Raw genomic sequence first — 25,406 nt, forward strand, 5'->3', positions numbered from 1 at the left:
TGATAAAGGATTCTTTCAATTACAGGCTCATCAAATTCACAGGATTCATTTCCAGCAGCTGGTTCAAGTGGAGAAAATATTTTGATATTACAGTTAAGAGACTATTTCCCATATCTTCTGAGGAGTCCAGTTTGCACTGCTTTTGTACAATTTCCAGAGGCAAAAATCTGAAATTCTGATAAATTTGTAATGCACAATCTTCATTTTTTATAAACTCAGTATCAAAATACTATGTCACATGTAGATATCTGCTTCAGATTGCTGGATAAATATTTCTCCCCTGCTGAGGTAGACCAGCAAGTTCTGGCAGGAATTGTTGCTTTTATATTTGTTATTTTAGGTGTGTGACCACTCTTTGGTGCCATTGAAGGGGGAGAAAGATAGGGTTATCATAATCTGAAAGTAAAGTGCTCCTCATGGGTAGGCATTTATTGATACTTTATTTTGTATTACATAGTCCGCCCCAGTAGCTGAGTGGTCAGCGTGACGGAATGCCGTCCTTTGGGCCCGGGTTCGATTCCCGGCTGGGTCGGAGATTTTCTCCGCTCAGGGACTGGGTGTTGTGTTGTGTTCATCATCATTTCATCCCCATCCGGCGTGCAGGTCGCCCAATGTGGCGCCGAATGTAATAAGACCTGCGATATGGCGGCCGGACCTGCCCCGCGAGGGGCCTCCCGGCCACTGACGCCAAACGCTCATTTCCATTTGTATTACATCTGTGCCTCATTTTGAGCTTAATTTGTAAAATATAGTATAATGTAAGAGATTGCTTTGCATTTTTGTGTTTATAATTTGATTTGTTAGTAGCTATGGAGGCCATGAGAAAACATACTTTTAAGTTTGATCTTCCTTCTCTGCTTTTATCTGTAAAACTCATAACTTGATTTTGACTGCAACCTATTGGGGGAATCTGTGACAGCAGTTGCTTATTGTGCTAGGTGTGGGGGTGCCGATGCAAGGTGTGGGGGATAACATTAGCGTTTCCAACCCTTTTGACAACGTGGCGACTGGGCAGAGGCCCAATCCTTACTGCCCTTCTGGAGGCCCCTCTCGTCTCCAAGGTAACCCTCCCTAGATGTTCTTGGTCGCATGCTTCAGTGTGAGTTTTCCTTTTGCTTTCTGTTTATTACTTTTTGTTCCATTTCACATGTCAGCATGAACTGACACTTTAGTCTTCTAAGAAAACTAATTTCCTTGTTAATTTGCCTATATATGTTAGCTTGAGTGGCAAAAATTCATAAAGGGAATTGTGTTGTTTCCTAAAACATGGGAGGGAATGGGTGGCTAACTGTAGAATGGTTTCTGTGTGATTCTGTCCAGTGTTGTTGCTTGCTTGCTGGTTTACCTCTTTTTGTACTGTTTCTTCCCATAGATTTATTTCTTTGCACTTTTTTGAAAATTTTTTAATATGCTGAGCTGTTGTTGTTGTATTGAGTAATGATGTTTTAAATCCATGCATTTTGTATTTGTTTTTCTTCACTAATTTGTCTTTAAGTCTGTATACCCAGTCTGTGTGAAGTAAAGTAATTGTTGCATTGTTTGTTATTGATATTCAGTAAGTTGCTCATCTCAGTAATTCTTTTAATTTGCAATATATAGAATATCCAAATTACACTGATTACAATTTACTACAAATATAGTACAGTTTTGGAATGGTACTCTGGTTAATATGAATTTTTGCAGGAATTCAGCAAGGCTATCAAGGCCAGTCCGGGTACTCTCAGTATCCGGATCAGTATCCCCATAGTCGTGGACAACCAACGAATATGGGGCAGGAATTCAATCAGCAGTACTCTCCCAGCAGCTCATATCCACCTGCTCGGCCTATGTATCCTCCCTACGCTTCTGAGACTGAAAGGTTGGCTTCGAGTTCCTCAGTATATAAACCCATGTGCATGTATTTTAACATGGAGTGATCTGATATTGACTTCTTGTAATGTGTTGTCAGGACATGTATTGTTCTGTATTGTTCACTGACATGCATTTGTGACTAATTTTTGCTTCAGAATAATAGAAAAGAGAAGTACCACAGATCTCTGAAAGGTAAACATCCCTTAGTTGGAAACAACGAAGTATATGAGAGGACAGTGTAGTGAGGCAGCAGTCGTGAAACAATAGTGAGGGATGGGGGGGGGGATAGTATGGTAATAAAATTGCCCCTTATTTGGAGGAGAGAAAAGTCAGATATTTTTGTTTGTGTTTATTTATTACTCTGGAGAACAGCCAGAGTGGTTCTTCCTGGAAAATGTTTATGTTTGGAGAAAGAAACTGCAGGTAATGTGTAATATTAATGAATGAATCTTGTGCAAGCTCCTGTGCAGTGGTGTAGTCATTCTCACCGGAGGATTACAAGTGTACTATTTGTGCTCTGTTCCTCTGCCATTTTCGCAGGGGAATGAAAAATGTGAACTCCACCACAACACATTTAAGCTGTGGTAAGTGGCTTACATAGAATTACCAACAAATGGAATATTGTCTGCACTGTTTGGTCTATGCTGAGGAAAAGTTGATGTTAAAATATTTCACATAATCAAAATTTGAATTGTTGCTGTAAGATGCTGCTTATATTTTACCATCTACTGTTTCTTCCCATAGATTTATTTCTTTGCACTTTTTTGAAATTTTTTTAGTATGTTGAGCTGTTGTTGTTGTATTGAGTAATGATGTTTTAACTCCATGCATTTTGTATTTGTTTTTCTTCACTAATTTGTATTTAAGTCTGTATACCCAGTCTGTGTGAAGTAAAGTAATTGTTGCATTGTTTTTTCTCCACTACAAATTTTTGCTTACAACATTCAAACTGTAATGTAACAACTGTAATATGAAGAGCAATCAAAGGAGCTGTCTCTGTTTACTGCTCTACAGTATTGTTTGATGTTCTTTTATTTCTGTATGGTGGAAGGGGGGGGGGGAGAGGGAGAGAACTAGTGTGCAGATGGCATAAATGAATTTTGCATGAGAGTTCAGACTGACTGACATGAACCATGTAACAAAGGTTAAAAAAAGTATTTTATTTATGGTGCCGCAACATGAATTTTCTATTGACTCCCACTAGAAATAAAAATGTGACAAGCATTACATTTCAAACGTGGATTGAAAATACCACCACCACCACCACCACCAGGACCAGGACCATTCCTCTCCACAAGATAAGTTATGACTACATATTCTGGGATACAACAGTTGTGGCAGTCGCCAGGAGAATGTCAGTTCCCCCAACCCTTGTACTTTCTTCTTCTGTAATTGCCAATGCCAATTAGAATTCAGTCCATGGCAGTAAATGCATACAGTTAACACAGTGTCAATTATGACATGGCTGTCATTCAGGCAGCACCATAAAAAACAACAGTTACTCAGGTGATACCTATCACTGACATGTATTATTTAGTAATACTATGCTTGATTCATTCAGTTGCTGTTAGTATGGCTTTCAAACTGTGTTGTGACTTTGAGTCACTTATGTAGTCACTGGATTAAATAATTGGCAAGGAGAATGTAGATTCCTCTTGAGTACTTCCTTGCTCATGTTTGTTAGCTAATGCTACTAAATTCCAGTACGCACAGAGGAAAATGAAAGGATCACATACGAGGTATTTAAGAATTTCATGCAATTTTAAAGAGAGTCCCAGAGGAGAAGAAATCGTGACCAGACAGCAGATTGCCACAGCAAAAGCATGTGCCTTTTCACCTTAGATACTATATAGAATATGTGCAAAAGTATACTGAATGGAAACGTATGATTGATATGGAACTTTGTCTCAGAATAAGGATATTATCAGGTACTGCCAGAAGTGAAGCTTTGAGGGCCGATCGTGATTCATGTTCAAGTAGTTCAGTTGCTAGAACACTTGGCCACAAAAGGTGACGGTTCAAGTCCTGGTTTAGTGTATGGCTCTAAACTGCCAAGAAGTTTCAAGTATATTAAGGAAAGAAGACTTGTGTTCATAATTTGCACAATTTCTAGAAAAAAACGTTTTTGATCTCGCTTTTTTAGAATTGTGTGATTGTTGTCCATATCCTATAAGCCACAAGTGGCATATGTCTTAATGTCTTAAATGCATGAAATGATTTCACAGGGGGCCTTCATTTGATAGACAGAATTGTAAAATTTTTGGGATTAAAATACATAAAGTGTGTTGATAAGGCTTACAATCCAAAGACGAATCCAATGTTGGATCAAAAATTTTGTGTGTGTTGAAGACCTGACGTAACGACAGTCACATTTGGTAAGATTTGAAAGACAGTAGTAGTTTACAAGTGTTTGCCATGAAAGGAAACAGACATTTTTGCAGTCTTTGTTATTTCAGTTGCACTTAGACAATAAATGTATATTGTTATTTGTATTTATTATTGAAGTGTGATTGAAATAGATGAGACTTTGAACAAATTGTCAATAAGTGCTTTGCAAGATACAACTAACTGAAGAAATGTGCAAAATTAATACTCCTTTCCAACAAATTCAATCTTTATCATGAGGAGGTGAGTGCAAGAAGAGGTTACATCCAGAAATTACACATGCGGAATGAATTTAAAATGTGCAGAGTTTGCTCCAGGAAGTGATTGATCTTGTAACTGTGGGAGATGTGTTCAAGTGAAAGGCTTACACCACACTGAAAATTTGCACAGTCAGAAGAAAGTTCTGTAGACAGTGTTACCACTGATCTGAATGATTTCTCTGAAACTGAATTTTAAGATATGTTCTAAAGTTAATCAAAACATGGTAATTGCTGTTATATTATTTATTCCCTTTCTTGCTACAAAGCTGTAAAATCTTATCTCTTGCATCTTTGCTGTCCAGAAATTTTCAGAGAAATACATTTTATCTGTTGACATGTAATGTATACAGAAATTAGAGGACTTCTATCCTTTGTTGGTATGTCATCTCATTGCAAATGGATAATTGTGTACTGTAATCCCACATAGTTAATGTTAAACTCTTGCCTTTGTTTTTGCCTCTGAGCAGTAATCTTGATAGGTGTATCTCAGAACAGGGAGCCACTGTAAAGTACAGGGTAATTACCATTTGAATTCCATTTTCGAAATGATGTAAATTTAAAAAAAAAAAAAAAAAAAATGAACCATTGCTCAGAATGACATCTTATACCAATAAAACATTATTGAAGAAGGGGGAAACGTTATTTTTTTTTTTGGGGGGGGGGGGGGGGTTGAAAATTTCCCACTAGGCAGCACCTTAAGCGTCATAATGTAAGTGATTTTGGCTACTACCAAAGATGAATCGCAATATGACAGCCATGATGTTAGTTGCATATGAAACCAACCATACTATGTAATGATGGCAGAAGTTTGGCATTCAATAGTTGTGGTACTTTAAGTTAGCAAAGCCCATCCACTGTGACATGGTTGTACTACGTCGGATGGGAAAAATTGGTTTTTAACTGCCCAGAGACCAGAAACTGCATAAAAAGCAACAACGACATCTGGTTTTAGTTTTCACAAGGCCAAGAAATGGCATAAAAAGCATGTCTTAAGACTGGCGCAAGATGTGTTCAGTTTGCTGTCCACCGTTTCCTGCCACAAGTTGAAATCTAAAAATGGCATGTTGCACAACAGATTGGAGTGTCTCATGGTTCACGTTCAGAATGTGGTGCTCAATGTGTGCATTCATATCAGCTGTGTTTGTTATCAGAGCACTAAACACTATCTTTCAGGTTACCCCACAGACAGAAGTCACATAGATAAAGATCAAATTACCTGAACATCCAGGCTGTAGGGAAATGACAGCTGATAATTTTAGCATTTCCAAAGTGCCTCTGCAGCATCTTCATCACTGACTGTGCAATATGCAGAGGAGCACCACCTTGCATTCAGTGTTTAACTGTGATGGCACAGGTAACAGGCCCTGCAGGACCCATCTCCTTAGAAAATATGGTCTTATAATATCATCAACCTGCACCATGCAGTTACTGTTGCAGATTGAAGCAGTAACGGTTGATGTGTGAGCAGATTTCCCGTCGACCATATTCTGCAATTCTGTGTATTTTCATGTCCTTGTAGTTGGAAATGGGTTTTGTCTGTGTGCAGAATGTTCTATGGCCATTCATTGTCCACTTTCGTGCAAGTAAGAACACTAGAGAAAACGTTTTTGTTATTGGTAAGTCAGCATGAAGCAACTCCTGAAGATTGGTAAAATTGTGGATAGCAATGCAGGATGTTTTGTAAAAATTTATTCACCATGCTCACATTCATGTCCAAAGTTTGGGCAATTCCCCATGTACTGCATGTTTACACACCACCTTGTGACCTCTCCTGCAATGCTGTGGTCACTTCTACTGATGTTTGATCAGTTGTTTTTCTCCCTGTGCCACACTTTACTACAGAAGAACCTGTCTTTTTGAATTTTATAATAATTTTCTCCAGAACCTTGGCAAAAATTGGACCAATGCCTACTTTTGTACCCTTCAGCACCTGGAACTTTCTGCAAAGCAGCTGACACACCAAGCGAGATGGCACAATGGCTAGCACACTGGACTCTCATTTGGGAGGACAATGGTTAAATCCTGCATCTGGCCATCCAGATTTAGGTTTTCTGTGATTTCTCCAAATCGCTCCAGGCAAATGCCGGGATGTTTCCTTTGAAAGGACATGGCCGACTTCCTTCCCCATCCTTCCCTAATCCAATGAGACCGAAGACCTCGCTGTCTGGTCTCCTCCCCCAAACAACCCAACTCAGCCCAACTGGCACACATCACTGTTCTTGTAGAAGAGCTTTACCAGTATCATGCAATACTGCTTTGAGACATGCATGCCGAGCATCTCAGGTTCAAAATTAGGAACAGCTGTTACCCTGTGTCTTTTATTTTGCTTATTCTGCCACTTTCAGTCCCATCTAGTCATAATTTTTTATTCATAACATTTTCCCCTTGTTCAATAATAATCTGTACAAATTTGGTTAGGTTTTTACTGAGTTTTGAAACTGGTACTTCAATCATTATCACCCTGCATATACTCTTTGAGGCTTCTGAATTAATACATACATTTATAGCAAACTAGGAAAACAGTCAGTGCCATTTTGATGATGATTTGTGAAAATGATGAAATTGTCTGTATGTATGGGAAAATCCAAACCTAATGACAACTCTACAATCAGTTGCATGAAACCAAGTTGCATTGTGAAGGGTACTTTCATTTATATGCTTCAGTTGTTAAAGATGGCAATGTGAATCCCGGTGAATTGAGCGAAATGGTCACACTACTGGCCACATTTATAGGTAGTCCACAGCACATGCATGGGTACGCACAAGATGCAATAACGCATGTTTGTGCATAGGCCCACACAGATCTTTTTAAATCACATGCACATGAAATCCTACACAAGATAAAATAAAAGAACTTTTGTTAACTAGTCAATTGTCATTGGATCATCATTATATTTCTCCAAGGCTGTAAACAAAAATTGAAATCTTCAGTGGATTTCATTTCCAAGCATCACGGTTTTGAAGAGAAATGCTGTTGGTTGTTTTCCATTTAATGGCAAAATATAATTGTCACATGTAAACATTTTGCCTTAGTTGACAGAAAAGATCTCTCAATGTCAGGTTGATAGTGTCATCTCTGCAGAAACAGCAGGTATCACCAGTGATCAGGACTTCTTTGAAGTTGTCACCAAAATGTTATTTATGGTCCATGTGGCTTATTCAACAACCATTCTCCATGCAAATCTAATGGGAAATGAATGAGATGATACCTAGGAGCATTACTTGCTGAGACTGACTACCAGTGGCAGTGAAGGATATCTACTGTAACACGACACTCCACTGAAGATGGCTGCAAATCCATCACTTAAAAAGTATGAAACAATGATGCTGAACTCTGTAATTGTTGGGCGTTTCTGTACTCGCCATTACTCTCAAAAACATACAAAGCACTCATCAGTGTCGAGTATTGCAATTCAGGGAAACTGATAAAGTACATTTGCAAATATCTCAATGGAGGAAATGATATGGCAATTTTTGGAGCAGTAAATGCAACAGCACCTATAAATGGAATCGACCACTATCAACTGGAATGGTACATTAGTAGGAATGAAATAGTATGGTGCATTTTATCATTTCCAATCCATGAACAATGTCAAATAGTTACTCATTTGACAGTGCACCTTGAAAATTGACAGTGTGTGTACTTCACAATGGAAAATGCATGTGCAAGAGCATTGTCATGTTTGCCAACAATGTTAACTGTGTTTTTTTCAATGTGTGAGGATGTTACATGCATAAGACAGTAATCTGAAGTGCCGACATGTTATTCACAGAATGCATCAGAAAACAAGTTTAAACAATACAAACAGTGCAAAGCAGTTTCAAGACATCCCAATTTAGGTTTGATTGACATCTTAGGCCATCAGTACACCATTCACCAGACAATGCAGCATGCTGTTACTTGCAATTACTGTCAATTAGTCTACATGGCCCGACAACCTTCCAAAAACTGGGAATAGTAATTGGTCACGTATGTGTGTGTTTCAAGTGTGCAATGCTTGCCAGGAACTAAATTTTGGAAAATCCACCAGTTATCCCATGTAAAACAGCCATTGATGACATTAACTCATGTCTCAAATCATCAGTTTTATTACAACATTTACAGACATTGATTTCTGAAGACCAATTAACATGTGCAATTACGACATGAAGCATCTGCTGGACATTTGCAAAACAGTTGTTGGATACTAGAATGTTTAAATAGCAATTGATGAATTTGCACAACTTTATGCATTGTCAACAAACTTCTATAAAATCACAGCAGCTACAGATGAACTGATTCACTAAGTTCTACCAAATATCACACAGAATCACAAAAATCACTAGTTGCTCATGCAAGTGCTACATTAACAGACAATACCAATGATGTCAGTGCCATCAATTCCTGCATCTCAAATGAAACACCAGGTAGAGTGACAACATATGAGTCCATTGATACCGTAATGAATCAAGAAAAAGCTCTTAATTATTCAACTCGATTTGCCAGGCATTCCACGACACATTTCAACATTGAAAAGTGGCATGCCTATCATTCTTCTGTGGAACATAAATCCACCACTACTTTGCAACAGCACCAGGGTTGCAGTGAAAAAGATGTTGAACAATATCATCAAAGCTTCAGTTTGAAGTGGAAAATTTACAGGAGAAGATGCACTGTTGCCACACATCCCAATGATTCTCTAATGGACATGCCATTCAAACTGAAATGTTTGTAGTTTGTGTTGTGACTTGCATTTTCTGTGACCATCAACAAAATACAGGGAAAATTGCTATGAGTGTATGGACTAAATTTGGGAAATTCGTGCTTCTTATGCATACAGCTGTATGTGACATGCTCACACTTTTGGAAACCTTGTGATTTATTTGTTCATACATCAGACGCAAAAGGCAGAGATCCAGCACACAGTTCTAAGGATCAGTGCATAGTCTGTTGCAGAGTGAAAATTCATTCTGAAAGTAACTGGCTTGTTTTATATAATATTCCATTTGTTTTGTGGTGAAAAATTGTCATGGATTTGGTACTCACTTTTTTTGCCTGTATTCATTTGATTGACCTGAGGGCTTTAAATAAGAAAATTCATTATTAGTTGCTTTGCTTTAGGGTATTTTGAGTCTGTAACATACCAAGTTCAGATAGCAGACATAATTTCAGTGGGACAGTTATTCTGTGTATAGTTATTTAGTTTTGTTCTGCACTTAAGTACTTGTTTATGTGATATGTTTATGTGTATGCTACAGTTGCTGATCAACCCTGTGTTCACTATGTTGTTTGTGACACCTTTTAGTTACAGATTATCATGCCTGCAACCTTCGACCTTGCTCAAAGAACTTCTTGCAATTTCTGCCATCTCTCTCATGTGTCTGTTAACAAACATTTTAAATCATTTTGTGGATGTTATATTTATGATGTAATAATTAATGGCTCTGGACCTTAAAATTCTTTTTATTGGAACTTAAAGCCTTACAGTGGAACATTTGCTGTGGGCACTTTAACATTCAAATTCTGAGCTGTTCACTTGGACACTTGCTTGCAACTTAAGGAGATAGTTAAGGACAATACATTGTGACAAATAGATCATTATTAACACTTTCAAGATTGGTCTCTCAGGTCTATCTCAGACTATCCACACTATCATTTTTAGAGGATTTCTGAAAACTTGCTTCTTTGGAACAATAAAATAAATACGTTGAATTATTCCATAAAAATCTAGACATTTGTTTATTGAAATATATGTAAAGATTTATTGTATTCTATCTTATCAAATGAAAACATGGATTATCTGTATTAAAATACCATGTTTATGTCATCTGAAAAAAGAAACGCATCATACACATTACATGTATTTTGTCTGTGTGTGATACATTTTGAAACAGTTTAGCATCTAGAGAGCTCCACAACTCAGACAACATACCACAAGAAAGTGTCTCTCCATGGGGATTTACACCTCTGTTGTCTGATTACTTTGTTACACTCTATAAAATCAAGGTTTGGATTCACCTTCTTTTGGGATAAAACTGACTGCTAGTTCCAGAAGAAAATTTGCTAATTTGTATTTTTTCCTTTCAACATTGATTCCTGGTTTCCTAATACCAGATAAAAAGTACTAGCAGCACTGATCATAAAAAGGTGAAAGAATAATTTTTCCCAACATTTCAGCTGTTTTCTTTTGAATGGCTAATGTGCTGTTATCTGGTCTGATCTGTCAACACCTTTCTTGTAAATATTATAGTGTAGCAAACTGTTGAATCTGCTGGAAGTAGCACAACTACTCAAGTGAACGCTGTGTGACAGGTTAGCAGCTTCAATGTGTCTCCTTTATTAGTCCCGTTTTACATACAACAGGCGTTTCCTTCCGCTTGGAATTATTTCAGCTCTTTTTCGGTTTTTGTTTGATAGTGCTTTGCAGAAACTTGCTGTTTACCGTACAAGTAACAACTGGTGTTACATCTTTATTTGTACAGAAACATTGAAGCTGCTGGCACAATATAAAAGGAAGAACATACAGAGTGAATGTGAATGTGTAAAGTTTCACCTGCAAGTAATATTTCAACATAGTAGCATACTGATTATGTGCTTGCTTTCTGACTGACTCATAGCAGCAGACCCAGTTATTATCTGTATATATTAGTTACTGAATATGTAAATGAGCCATTTATTGGTAAATGAATGTAAGTGTATGGTATGTACTTATGTGGGGGATGGCTGGATGTAATTTATACGTTACTGCTGGCATACCAATTTTCACTTTGTTTATGCAGCTTTATTTTTATCACATGGATGGCTGATAAATTTCTGTACAGATGCAATTTGGAGTTTATATTCATTTTTGTAACTTGACTTGTACACTCTTACAGCTGATGATATCTGTATCTTATCACATGATAATTAAAACACAAAACAGTGTCAAGGTTTTTCTCCTTTTTATGTCAGTCTCTTGGCTTCCTTAATAATGGCCATCTAGAGGCTGACATCAGCCTTTTGTGAAAGGCCCTCAGGGGCTCAGGATTCGTTTCCTGGGTACAGGCTTGGTGACCCTAAGGTTCCTGAGCTGGGGACTGGTAAGTGTCACCAGTTGCCTGTCACCATAAGCTCTGGGCATGCTGCAGCAACCACTGTGCAGCATGATGGTGGAATGTTGTGTGTCATGGGCTTTACCACCCGGATCACATGGATGGTACAAGCTGCTGTTAGAAACCCCTCAGTCTCAAGGTGTGCTGTGCGCTGATGAGGTGGAACAGTCATTTGCGGGCAACTTCTGAAGAACCTGGTGTGCCTCTGTTGTATAAGGCTTACTTTGTTATGTGGGGCTCTGTCTAGGTGAACTTTTATTCCCCTAGCTGTTCATGGGACCAAAATGGATCCTTCGAAATTTTCCCTTCCTCCTCTCAGTGGAAAAGGTAGACTGCTGGAAGGTACCCAATCTAACAAACGGGCTCATGTAGCCAGTCCTTCTGATTCATTCTAAAAGTATTGTCTTGAGTAATAGAACACGTGCTGATTATCAGAAAGTGGTTTTAATAGTGAGAAGAAAAGAGTGTAGTTTTGAGAAGGTTTTCCCATCCTATATCCCAAAGGGTTTTGAGGGAACCTGTGGCTCTTTAAAAACAGTAAAGTGCTTGTGCAATGCGACATTGTTAGTGTAAACTTCTAGTTCCCAACCATCAGCTAACCTCCAAGAAGGTAGCTGCTTCGGGGAGTGTGCAATAGACACTGAACTGTGCAACACGTTGAACTACAGCAAAGTTGTTGTGACTTGCAGGGATCTCGTTCACATTCCCAAGGAGGTATTGTGATGTGAGTGGGCTCCAGAAGGTGTAGTCGATGTGAAAGACATTGTGAAGAGGGTAGATGGGATCTTGTAAATTCAGATTCCTTTATCTTGATATTCAATAGTATGGAAGTCACTGAGTACATTAAGGCAGATTTCTTTCATCTAAACATGCGGCCTTATGTCACCAACCCAATGCCTTCTTTCAAATGCCAGCACTTTGGACATACTAATTGTGGGAGTCGTGGAGAAGCCACTTCGGGAAAATGTGGTAAGGCTGCCCATGAAGAGTCGCTTTTACATCTCCTTTGAAGTGTATGAACTGCTCTGGGGCTCACTGTGTCTGGAGTCAGGATTGTAGTGTATACCTTGAAGAACAAAAGGTGCGAAAGCATAAGACTCTGTAATGCATTCCATATTATGAGGCCAAAAAAATAATAAAGCTATGCTGCCCACCAATGTTCACTACTTGTACCCCCTTTGTTTCAGTTCCTAAACAGCTGATGTTGCTATGCAAACAGAGGTTGCTACTATCAGCACTAGTACCTGCGTTGGTCAATGTACTTGTGCTGCTGCAGTCATTTTGAAGCCTGTCCCTCCCTCCAAAACTTCAGAAAAAGTGTGGTTGCTGACAATGCAGAAGTCCTGCCCCTCCAAAGACTCAGTCTGGTCCACTGTCCAGTACTGACACGACCACTTCTGCAGTTGCCTCCTCGGACCAAAAAATCAAAGTTGAAGGCAAAGAATTGTCCACTGGTGGGGATGGGAAGTACACAGTCTGACAGTATTGATGTCATCCTTTCAGACACCTGTTTTGACTCTTCTTTGGAGGCTATGGACCTTGATGTGAGACAGGGACAACCATCTCAACCAAAGACTGAGCTCCACCCATTGTGGGCTCCCCTCCCAGGCCAAAAGTTAGGGTGAAAGTGTTACCTCATGATAGACGGCTCCCATCTAAAAGTGGAACATTAATGGGTTCATATAATGTTATAAAATGTGACACCTGCAGTCGTCCTTTTGATGTTATTTATTATACAGTTACCAGTTTTGGTGACTCAATATACGATCTTCAGGCCTTAACTGATGCCAAGGGGGTTAACTCCAATCGTATACACAATCCCATCAGTGGCAGACATCTCTGAACTGGTTTCCATAGACTATAACATTGATGTGTCTCCAACCCAAAAATGCCAACATAGCTTCTGAGGTGTTCCATTTTATTACATAAGTGGATGACCAAAGTCCCTCCAACCTTCAGTCAGAAGGATGGACATACGAAAACTTAATGTGTTCAGGACACACATGGAGGAACCGAAATTCCTTACAAAGGCACACTCCCTGTGCTTGTGTTTAAGGAAACACATTTCAAGGCCACTGGTGCCCCTGTGCTACTTGGCTGTACCCTCACCTGACATGGGAAAGAGCCAAGATTGGGGTTACTGTCTTTGTCAGTAACGCACATCAATCCTATCAATCCTCTGCTCTCTCCTTGGTTACCAGTCTAGAAGCAGTAGCTGTTGCTCTTCACATGGGTGATAAGATCACTGTCTTGCTCCCTGTATCTACCTCTACAGGATGTGATAGACTCTGAGGCTTATATGTCTTATTGCACAGCTCCCCTGCCTGTTTCTGCTACTGATTAATTTCAATGCCCATAATGTATTATAGGGCTTGAACTATACTTGTCCCAGGGGTCGAAACTTGGAGAACCTCATGATATCTCAGGAGCTGTGCATCCTCAACACAGGCAGTCTTACTCTTCTATCAGCTGCTACTGGCTTGTCCTCAGACAATGACCTCTTTTTCTGCTCTCCAGCCATTGCAGTCTCAACACAGTGGGAAGCAACTGATGACCTTTGTTCCGGTGACCACTTCTCAGCGTGGATTCACCCACTGGAAATGGATTGCTTGAACAGAAATCACCGAAATGGATGGGCAGCAGGGCTAACTGCACACTGTTCAGTCAGCTGGTTGTGTTTGAACACCATGACAGTGTCCAGAAATGAGTGGATCACACATCAGACGAGTGATCCTGCTGACTTTCCGTTCCAAAGTCTTCAGGTCATCTTAGGAGGCAGCCTGTGTGCTGGTAGACTGATGAGTGTTGTTCAGCAGTCTGGGTGTGGCATGCTGTTCTTCGATGGTTTAAATGCCTCACAACAGCAAGCAACCTCACAGCCTTTCAAGTTGCAGGAGCCAAGGCTCAACACGTAATTAAGGAGAGCAAGGAAAGGTCATGGCAAATGTTCCCGGGCTCCATCTACGGTTCCACATATTCTACAGAGGTATGGACAGCCATCGGGAGGATTTTCTGGGGCACAGTTGTTTACCAATAGCAGCAGTGCTGAAATGAGGGTGTTTTCCAAACAATGCCTGGTGTCATCACTCAGACAATGGCAGAGCATTTTACAGCAACTACTACCAATTCCAGCTGGGATCCAGTGATCTACCGTTACTGTGTGACTGCAGAGAGGGACAATATGGACTTCAGATTCCACAATTTTGAGGCTTTCAACTGGCCTCTTGCCATGTGGGACCTGGAATTAGCACTGCCTGAAACTCAAGATACTGCACCCGGTCACAACCAAATCTAGTGCTGCATACTTCGACATTTGCCAGCAGCATCAAAGGAAATCCTTCTCGAATGTTTCAATCTTGTATGGCAGACAGGAAACTTTCCCAACTCCTAGAGAGAAGCAATTCTGCTACCTCTCCTCAAACTAGTAAAAGACCACACATGTACCAGTAGTTATCAGAGTGTCGCCTTAATGAGCTGTGTAGGAAAGACCCTGGAGCAAATGGTTAACTGTCGTCAGGTCTGATTGTTAGAGACCAGGTAATTCCTTAATCACGCTTGGTGTGAATTCCAGATTTCAGTCCACTGTTGACAACCTTGCCGTACTGGAGACGGCTATTCAGCAGGCTTACTTACAGTACATCACTGACTTGATATCTTCTTTGATATAAGTAAGATGTATGATACTACTTGGAGAAAGTATTGTCATGCAGCTCCATCAATGAGGCGTTTGTAGCCATCTCCAGATCTCCATGCAGTCTTTACTGTCTTAAGTGCTTTTTTTAGATCCCAAGTTGGTGACATGCTGTTGGATCATTTTGTGCAGGATAATGGTGTTCCTAAGGACAGTGTTTCAAGTGTTACTCTCTTTGCTGTACTTTAAACAGAATCATGTCTATGGTAAGGAGTCCTGTATGTGCTCCTTATTTGTGGATGATTTTGCTATTTATTTGTTACTCCTCCAGTGTTGCAGTCGTGCCCTGTCAGATGTAACTAGCTGGCCCTTGTGGCCAAATGGTTCTAGGTGCTTCAGTCTGGAACCACGCGACCGCTACGGTTGCAGGTTCAAATCGTGCGTTGGGCATGGATGTGTGAGATGTCCTTAGGTTAGTTAGGTTTAAGTAGTTCTAAGTTGTAGGAGTGGTCTGCACAGAGAGGTTTTCAGGTTTCTGCAGAAAAGTGTGTATGTGTTTTCATTTTAGTCATTATCATAGTATTTTTAATTTACCTGACTTGCATATGGCAGACACCATTTTACATTTGAAAGACTCAGTCAGGTTTCTGGGCCTCATTTTTGACTCCAAACTGTTATGGTTACCACACCTGAGAGAGCTGAAACCCAGAACCCAGAAAGCACTCAATATCATAAAGTGCATTAGCTACAGGTGTTGGGGAGCAGACAGGGCACATCTGTTTAGTTTTATAGGGCTTTTGTGTGTTCACGCTTTGACTGTGGATGCACATTGTACAGCTCAGTGAGGCCTTCTTATCTGAATATCATTGATGCTAAACCATCTTGAGGGGATTAGACTGGCCACAGGTGCTTGCAGGACCAGCCTCATACTCCAAATTCACTTGCATACAATACTGTTGCTCGTCCACCTTTGGAACACCTTTTCTCTAATCGTCTATGAGCAACAGTGCCATTTGCAATCTGCGTGCAGTGTGTGCTGGAGTCACTTAATATGGGAAACGTAAGTCCTCAAATCCAGGATTTTAACTACCTGCCACTGTCATCATTGCATAGTCCCAGGGTAATTTTAGAATTAGTGCAGTACAGGAGAGATTGCACTCCTGCATATGTTTAAATACTATATTTTTTGCCATTTTAACTGAGCGCCACAGCTCTACAGCTGTCTTTCTGGATGGGTTGAAACAGGGGCCCCATTGTTTGCTCTGTTGTTTTCCCTGATAGTGTCCTCAAGGTTTAACTGCCTTGAGACTCTACTGTCTTTGATGCGGAACTGTACATGATCTTGTGGGCACTGGAGCAGATGAGGTGTGCTTAGTTTGCTAAGTTCCTTGTTTGTTCAGATTCTCTGAATGCTCTGGACTCTCTACAATGCTCGTATCCAGCAGATAAAGTAGGCCAAAATATCCAGGACATCCTCCATCAATTACAATGGCTGGGTGGGGAAGGAGGTGTCCTGCTGGGTACCAGGACACATGGGTATTGAGGGGACCAAAAGGGCGGATGTAGCAGTCAAGGAGGCATGGAGCGATCTTCAGTTATTTCAGTGTGCTATCCCCCTGCATGCCATCACCTCGCTGTTTAAGTAGAGTTGTGTGTGTGGTGTCACCGCCAGACACCACACTTGCTAGGTGGTAGCCTTTAAATCGGCCGCGGTCCGTTAGTATACGTCGGACCCGCGTGTCGCCACTATCAGTGATTGCAGACCGAGCGCTGCCACACGGCAGGTCTAGAGAGACTCCCTAGCACTCGCCCAGTTGTACAGCCGACTTTGCTAGTGATGGTTCACTGAAAAATTACGCTCTCATTTGCCGAGACGATAGTTAGCCTAGCCTTCAGCTACGTCATTTGCTACAACCTAGCAAAGCGCCATTACCAGTTACTATTGATGCTGTAAGACATGTACCGTCAAGAGTGATGTTCACCATTTATGGATTAAAGTTAAGTATTCCAGCAGCTACATTCATTTTTTGTTAGTCTCATTTCCTTGACCTGTTCCAGACCTCATGCCAGCCTGCGTGAGCTAAAACGTGTGCCTTTCAGCTTCCTCTCATAGTGGGTTGGCTGTCTTGCCAATCCACAACAGTGTGTCAATGGGAAGATGATTGGGTGAGTGGAAGTGATTGGTAATAAGCTTTGGCCACAAAGACGGGATGAAGTCCTGCTTACTTGTCTTCACATAGGCCAATCCTCTGATGCATGGCTTCTTGCTCTGCCAAGAGGATCCTCCAGTGTGTGCTGCCTGTAGCATACAGATGACTGTGCACCACATTTTACTAGATTATGTTTTATTTTTAGACCAGAGGGCGGCAGCAGCAGATGTCCCCTTTGTTTCAAGTGACATTGAAAGGAATGTGTTTGAGAGTTTTAAGATTTTGTGATATCTCCAACGTGTTTCCAAAAATTTTAGGATGATGTTCCTAATCTGTTAACAGGATGACTGGGTCACTCATGTTTTTGTAAGTGGTCGACCAGTCACTTTTCCCTGTGCCTTTCCTTTAGCTCTTCTGTGGTTTTACTTCTATTTTAATCCCAGGAATGGTGCCTTTCACCCTTCTCCATTGTATTAATTCCTGTGAGACATGGTGATTGTGTGGTTCCATGTGAGTGGCATGGGAGTGAGTGAATGAGTGTCATTTTATAGGTTTCCTTCACACTGTTAGACAACAATTTTGGACATTTTAATCATATTTGTTTCTTTCAAAATATGTAAGGGCACTGATAGCCTCAACACTGAGCACCCGTAAGCTCCAAAAAGAAAAAAAAAAGAAAAAAAAACACACACACCTACCTTTGTGTGAAAGTAAAAACAAGAGAATATTAAATTTTCATTTGGGTCTATTGCATATTGTCTTTGGCTTAGCAAGAACATTTGTTCTATCAGAGAATAGGCTGGCAGTAGTCTAAAATTGAGCAAATGTGAGAATCTATATTGAGGTAACAGTTGGTGGCATTGTAATTAGGAAAATAATGTGTTGCAATTAGTCTTTTATTATTTTCAGGAGTTATGGACAAGGTAGAGGGACGCAGCAGTCGGCTGGTGGTCAAGATTCCTTTGGACACAACCGGTACGGGGGGCCCAGCCAGCCACCTGGCTATCCTTCACGTACTGGCTATCCTGCTCCACCTATGGGACCACCAGCACAGCAACCCACAGGGTATCCACCACAGCAAGACTATTACTGTCAAGATCCGGTAATTATAGTCATTTGTATAAAAGTAAATCATACTTCTTCATTAAAATGTGAAAGAAATAACAATGCTGATATTAATTTACATTTTCTGGATCAATGCGATGTATTTTTGAATACCTACAACTGTAAAGAAGATGACAGAAGATAAATATGGAAATGGAGTGGGATGTTTCTTTTCAAGTAAATCATCCCTCCATTTACTGTAAGCTTTTTACGGCAACCATGTGTAAACAATATTTGGGTGGATGAATGTACCTGTGGTACACTAATCACTGTGTCATGTTAGTCAGTGATTATAACTGTAGGAAGCAATGCAATATTAAATATTTTGTTACATCACATAAGGTTTTACAGCTCCAAATGCTATGCCACAGAAATTGTAAATGCATGAGTGTGTCATACCATTTCTTAAGTATATGTGTAATTATGTTCTATGTTGAGTGAGATATCTAAATTATATGGTTTCCCTTTTCATCCATACATAATTGTACCATTTGTGTTACTGTGCCTTGTAACTTTCTCATTGAGGACATAGACAATTAAGGGATTGTATATTCTTTCTTGAGTAGTTCTATTTAAGCCTTGTAAATGTTGTTACAGCCTGTATTGCAGTTACTGAAAATTTTTAACTTCCAAACAGTCTTACCGCAAGTTCAACAGCCCACAATTTTTCAGATCTCTAAAAGGTTTACTGCAATGTTTGTCTAGATGTACGTGGTGCTCAAAACTTTTAATTTTGAGACATCCGAGATTTCCATCCACATTTTCTTAATAAGTGTTTCATGATTGGTTAATTTAGACACGAGTATAACCCATTATAAAATATATGTAGCTACAGTTTTATAACAGCCTCGGCTGGTTTCATAGGACAGCATTGTAACACTAACAGTTTCAGTTTTTATTAGCTGCCTTTCTTTTAAATTCTTTAATTCTGTGATATGATTTGCTCCCTCGTTTGTCACATTCTTTAGACTGATATCCTGTGTGTCAAACTACTGACTTTGTATTTGAGTGCCTCATTGCCAAATCAGTATTGTATATTAAAATTGCATCTAATTGTGCTTCATTAAGTTTTCACTGACTAAGCACAGATCATGAAGTGAATTCACATTTCAACCAAGAGGAAGGTGGATCTTCATGACTGTAATCACTTGGTGCACGTGTGAAACTGTGCGTCTTCTGTAATTTGTTTTTCTTGTCATTATAAATATTGTATGTTTTGGGCCTGATTGTACCAATACCACATCATGCAATACTGTTCACACCTGTTTGTATGGTATGCTACAGATACTGCACAGTGCATAACAATATAGTACAGCTGGTATGTACATAGACACATTATTATATATTTATGTTATAGAAGTACTGTGCATGGCCTTTTATCAATAGAGTTCATGTAGTGTTACATTACTCAGTGCATATTCAATCATTTCTTATCAAAACATCAGTGATACATGGCATACACTTTTCTCGAAGTTTTAGCTTCCCTTTGAAGTTCACTCATTTGAGATTTTCCAGCCCCTTTCAGATGTAATGGTAATACTGGCAGGTTTCTTTAACATTTTACGGAACAAAGTTGAATGGTACAAAGAGAGCAAATCAAAAGAAGGTTGTAGAGGAGCAGTGATGATGTCTACCAAAATGCTGACTTTGCCTGTGGCATTCCAAAACTCTGAGCACACCCATTACTTATTCAAGACTCTTACAAATAAATGTCAATGATACATTGAAGCTACTTAAGCTAAATTAGTGCTCAGCCTGAGAGGTCTACATTTTTAAAAACTCAGAGGGGAGATAAAAAAAAATCTACATTTCTTGAAGTTGCTTCTAATGCAGTGTCGGATGGACTGTTGGCAGAAGATTTTAAAATTGGAGAGAAAATAAGACAGTAGTTGGGAATGTATTATCATCCCCCCCCCCCCCCCCTCTCTGCCCTCCATGTGCAGATGGAACTAAATACAACATGTCAACAGAAAATTTCTGTTGTCCATTGAAAGGTAATTTTCTAATTATGTTGAATAGAATAATTTCTCTGTAGTAAGCTCTTTGAAAGTCACACATTTACATTATCATTACAGGTAAACTTACTGTAAGAATGAAGAAGAATAGTATGTGTACTTGTCATTGAACAGATAACTTTCCACACAGTGTGTCTCAACATAGTTGAAATTTTATTATAAAAAATGTGTATTTGCAGTTGATAATTTACTGTTTAATGTACTCGTCATTGGTACATAATAATAATTAAGGGTAGTTAGTATATACAGTAAAAATCATGAAAACACGTCAACCTTCTACAGATCATAGGTTTTTTAAAAAATCGAATTTCACAACTTGTTTTAGTTTTGCTCCTTCTACACAGTTATTTCTGGGTAATCAAAAGTTGCCGTAGTTCTGTTGATATTCTGATGGAACTCTACTGTGGCATAAGTTCATTAGTTTTGTTCTTTTTATAGATGAGAGAAGCAAAAATGTTTACATTTACAGTTATTAGGACTTCATGGTAAAGAATGTTCTTCTTAGGATGTAATCTGACTTGCATGTTACCTCATGAGTAAACTACACAGAATATGTCACTTGATATGATAGAAGTATACGATACAAAAACAATCACTTTGGACACAAATTTCTATTTGCACTTGATGTAGGAAACACCATGTGAAATCTTTTACATACATACCTGATGTTACCATCAGTCTGCATTTTTAAAACTGTCAATAAACAGTGTAATAATAATATGTAATGGGATAGGTCAGTATTCACTACATAGAGGAGGCTTTGAAGTGCAGAGACATACACTGAAAGAGGCCTACTATATACGAGGGTACTTGAAATAGTAAGTTACACTGGTTGTCCCATGTTAAGACTATTGTGCAACAAGAATGGCACATTGTCAAAAGAGAGTACATGTTCTAGATGTCCTGCAGACACTGTTCTACTGGGGTATGGATAACAACTGCATCACAGTGTGGAAGTGAAATGGCACGGAAACTGTAAACATACTCCAAAGCTGCAAAGTCTTAGTACTTGAGTCTGTAAAAATCTTATGGATAAAAGTCTAATTTTCTCACAAATGCAATTTGAAATTCTGGTAGTATATGGACAAAATGCAGTGTTGCATCCAGCCATAGCAAAATGGTGCTTACAATGTGACCAAGGCCGCATGGGTGTGAATGGTGCTGATAGGGCAGGATGACCAGTGGCATCTACTACAGATGACAATGTCCAAGCAATTGACAAACTGATTTGAAACGGTCACAGATTTTCCGATGATGAGGATGTTCACACAATAATGCTCAAATGGCTTCATAACAGAGGAGCAGATATCTGTTGTCGAGGGACTGACTGACTGACAGACAGAACATTCTGATCATTATTTACAGATAATTGATGATGTTGAAAAAGATCGTGTATCTGTGTCACTTTGAAGTGTAGTGGAACATTCAAGAAAATATACTTAGACTGCAATTATATTATGAAACATACTTTTTGAGTCTCTTTGTAATATCAGCTATCAAACTATTCCCTTTGTCAGATGCAGGCAACAAATTCTCCTCCTCCCCATCCCCCACAGACACACACACACACACTGCCACTGCCCCCTCTGGGCATTCACTGATAGTATGTAGCAGTCTTCTTTCAATGTGCTTGTCTTCCACTCACCACCACCATTGTGTAGTGAGTAGCTATCTATCATAACTCTTTATTTGTTATCATCTCATCCTAGGTTTTCCGTTATTTGAATAAACAGTGTAATGTACTCTGCCTTAAGGAGGACAATATGCCTGCAACACTTCCACCCTCGAGATTAATAATACAGTATTCTCAGTTGAAACCAACAATATTATTATCTAGTTAGGCTTCATTATGTGCAAAAACCTCAGTTGAAATGTAAAAATTAACAGTCTTAATATTCTAAAACAAAGTTCTTGAGATTTGATCACTTGAATTCATGTGATTCCTACTTTGAAATTGTTGCAGATAACAACACTTCATATAAATTTTATGATTTCTTGAACACCAATTTGAATTTCTTCCCAATATGAATTTCTTCCCAATATGAATTTATAACACATTCTGGGACACACAAAGCATACTTGTTACTTTTCTGCCAACAAGTTTTAAGCTAAAAGCCCACCCCTACCTAATTCTGAACAGAGTTTGAAAATTTCAAGTCGTCATAAACAAATGTGTATTTTAAATTTTTTTATTTTATACATACACTGTCTGTACATTATGTATAATTGGGAATCATTTATATCTTTTTAGCTTCCTCATAGTTATTATTCAGGTAGATATGAGATCACATTCTCACTGATACAAAAATGTTATGATTCTGATGTACTGTTTCTAATAAGGGGAAAGTGTGAAAATGTACAGCACAATTGCAGGTCATTACCAGGAATAATTAGTGCAGTTAACAGCAAGGAGCTTGTGAACAGTAATGTATAAACACTTTTTTTTTTTTTTTAATGTTATTCATGAAGAAACAGAAGTTATAGTTTTGTTACAGTTTGTGTTGTTATTTGATATTTGTTTGTGAAAAATAGTTACAACTGAAAGTAAATACTGCCAACAGGTATATTCTGGTCAACAAGCAGCTACTGCAACTGGCCCAGGTGGTCAGATGTATCCTGGAAGCCCTCATAGTAAATCAATGCCACCTCCAGCTCCACAGACCCCTAGAAGGCATCCAGATTTTGCAAAAGACCCACAGCAGTCTCCCTATCCACCATATAGTCAACAAAGGCCTTCTATATACGGTAAGTGGTAAGCACTGTAATTTGGAGGGTTCTTAAAAGTTTAAAGATTGGGGACAGGAAAAACAAGCTAAGTCCCATAGTTCTTGGTGCTGTTAGGGGTCTCTTCCCAGCTTATGAGGACAATATGAACTTTCTCCCTCTGTTTAGCTATTTTATGTGATATTCCTCATGTTTTAAAGTGACAGTAAAGTTTCATAATTTGATATTGTGGACATATCATCATCATCTTTGTTTTTCCCTTTACTTTGTGGTGTAACAGCCAGGAATTATTTTTTTCTGGGATTTTTTTGTGCCATGTATATTAGACTTAATTTTTGATAACCACAGTTTGTCAGTTGTATTGATTCAACCCAAACATCTTCTATTTGTTGTATGTAATGAATATAATTCATTAGTTACAAATGAGAAACTATAGAGAGGCAATACTTGATTTCAAAAATTTAACACTTTAACATAAAGCCAGAGTTAGTTTTTATTATTCTGACAAAAACTTAAAATCCCAAGTGTATTCCAGCAACTTAAGAACAGACCTCTGAAAAAGTAAAGCCTTGCTTACATCCGTTTCAGCATGGGTAGTTAAGTGTTCGGCCACTAGGGGGCATCCAGTCCCGTATTTGTAGCCTAGATATTGTGTTCTGGTTCAGTTGTTTGCCAATGGATATCACCTTTACTGTTTGTAGCTTTGGGTACTTCAAAATGGATGGCTGTACAGTGATCCTAAGTTTGACATTGAATTTAGCACCCCAGAAAGTGAAGTAGTATGTGATGTTATTTCGTTGGAGACTGAAAGTGATAAAAGTTGAACAGATGACTGACAAGTACTCACCAGTGGTACAAGATAAATATTTATACTGTACTGTGACTAGCTCCACCAATATTTCCATTCAAAGGGACACACTGTGAAACACATGATTTGATTCCATATCTACACACAAACTACAAAATGACTTTATGATTCAGGATACTTCAGTGAAAGTCCAGTGCACAAGTATATTCTGGATTTTATTAACAGTGATCTTCAAAAATTTGTAAGTCACACTTACTTCAAAAGCTATTTTCATTAATAATAAAATACATTTTTGGAACAGTTTGTGAAGAAAAGTCAATATATCAAGGGATTAATTTTCTAATTTTGGAAATATGAAATACTATACGTTACAGTTACACCAGTTTATTGCCGCATTATATGGAACTGCATAGAAAGTAAATAGAATTGAGTAACACGGGTAATTACAGTACTCAGTGATAATTTTTTCTGGTTCTGTATAGAAGGGCAAAATGGATGGGCGCGAGATACCTTGCAGAAAGCTGAGCATCCATCATCTCTGACTTATGCTTAGAACCATACAGATATATGTTTTGTGTTCGTGTGTCCCTGTGCCACCATTAACTATTTGTTGAAGGGCTCGTGTATTGTTAAGCATGGAATTTAAGAGGAAACCTTTCCAAAATGTCTTGACATCCAGCTTCTCAGAGCTCTAAAAAACATTCCAAGTAAATAACTATTGACCATTTCTTGCTTGCTTGATGAATTCCGACGTAGCATTGGTCCATTGCTGCTTTTGCTTCATGTTAATGATGTGCCATTTTATTTGCTTTGGGAAGCAGAATTAATTCTATTTGCAGATAATACAAGCATTTTTGTGAAGTTGAGCAATGAACCATCAACAAAGAAAGCAATGAACCATCAACAAAGAAAATGGTAAATGATGTTTCTGTGAAAGTTACTGAATGGTTTTGCACAAATGGGCTTACTGTAAACTTTCAAAAAATGCATTTAACCCGCTCTTGTACTGTTGAGAATATCCTCCCTTCTATTAACTGAGTACACCAACAGTAAATAATAAACTGGGATGGAAATTGCAAAGTGTTTGGTGTGAATGTGATGAAAACATAAACTGGAAAAACCATACTGTAGACCTGCTAAGATGTTTAAGATTTGCTACTTTTGTCATAATAGTAATTGCCAACTTTGTGAATGTAGAAGTCAGCAAGCTAAAATATTTTGCTTGTTCATTGATGTCATATGGGATAATACTCTGGGCTAACTTCTCGCCTAGGCAAAAAGTGGTTGTGGCCCATTATAAATTAAACAGAGTTATGTATGGAGTGTGCACATGTAAATCTTGCAGATATCTCTTTAAGCAGCTGGAAATATTAACCACAGCCTCACAGCACATTTATTCACTTACGA

At 38.9% G+C, this 25,406-nt stretch overlaps 1 protein-coding gene across 1 annotated transcript in view; it reads left to right on the forward strand.

The window, feature by feature from the left end:
* The window catches only part of LOC126470824 (uncharacterized), a 59,821-nt gene that overhangs the window by 20,444 nt on the left and 13,971 nt on the right, over nt 1–25,406 (forward strand). Inside the window, exons 6-34 of the mRNA XM_050098835.1 lie at nt 26–129; nt 220–340; nt 1,684–1,877; nt 2,007–2,072; nt 2,224–2,274; nt 2,392–2,435; nt 3,413–3,417; nt 3,536–3,590; nt 3,694–3,779; nt 4,077–4,187; nt 4,924–5,012; nt 7,004–7,064; nt 9,598–9,665; nt 9,735–9,904; nt 10,371–10,482; nt 10,591–10,623; nt 10,820–11,035; nt 11,352–11,422; nt 18,258–18,450; nt 19,050–19,147; nt 19,737–19,770; nt 19,932–20,163; nt 20,286–20,337; nt 20,488–20,527; nt 20,906–20,952; nt 21,944–22,070; nt 22,177–22,303; nt 22,741–22,890; nt 23,000–23,212. Coding sequence (XP_049954792.1) covers nt 26–129; nt 220–340; nt 1,684–1,877; nt 2,007–2,072; nt 2,224–2,274; nt 2,392–2,435; nt 3,413–3,417; nt 3,536–3,590; nt 3,694–3,779; nt 4,077–4,187; nt 4,924–5,012; nt 7,004–7,064; nt 9,598–9,665; nt 9,735–9,904; nt 10,371–10,482; nt 10,591–10,623; nt 10,820–11,035; nt 11,352–11,422; nt 18,258–18,450; nt 19,050–19,147; nt 19,737–19,770; nt 19,932–20,163; nt 20,286–20,337; nt 20,488–20,527; nt 20,906–20,952; nt 21,944–22,070; nt 22,177–22,303; nt 22,741–22,890; nt 23,000–23,212 — 2,970 coding nt within the window. The remainder of the gene's footprint in view (nt 1–25; nt 130–219; nt 341–1,683; nt 1,878–2,006; nt 2,073–2,223; nt 2,275–2,391; nt 2,436–3,412; nt 3,418–3,535; nt 3,591–3,693; nt 3,780–4,076; nt 4,188–4,923; nt 5,013–7,003; nt 7,065–9,597; nt 9,666–9,734; nt 9,905–10,370; nt 10,483–10,590; nt 10,624–10,819; nt 11,036–11,351; nt 11,423–18,257; nt 18,451–19,049; nt 19,148–19,736; nt 19,771–19,931; nt 20,164–20,285; nt 20,338–20,487; nt 20,528–20,905; nt 20,953–21,943; nt 22,071–22,176; nt 22,304–22,740; nt 22,891–22,999; nt 23,213–25,406) is intronic.

This window comes from Schistocerca serialis, chromosome 3 (genome assembly GCF_023864345.2).
Source record: "Schistocerca serialis cubense isolate TAMUIC-IGC-003099 chromosome 3, iqSchSeri2.2, whole genome shotgun sequence".
NCBI classification, from domain to species: domain Eukaryota; kingdom Metazoa; phylum Arthropoda; class Insecta; order Orthoptera; family Acrididae; genus Schistocerca; species Schistocerca serialis.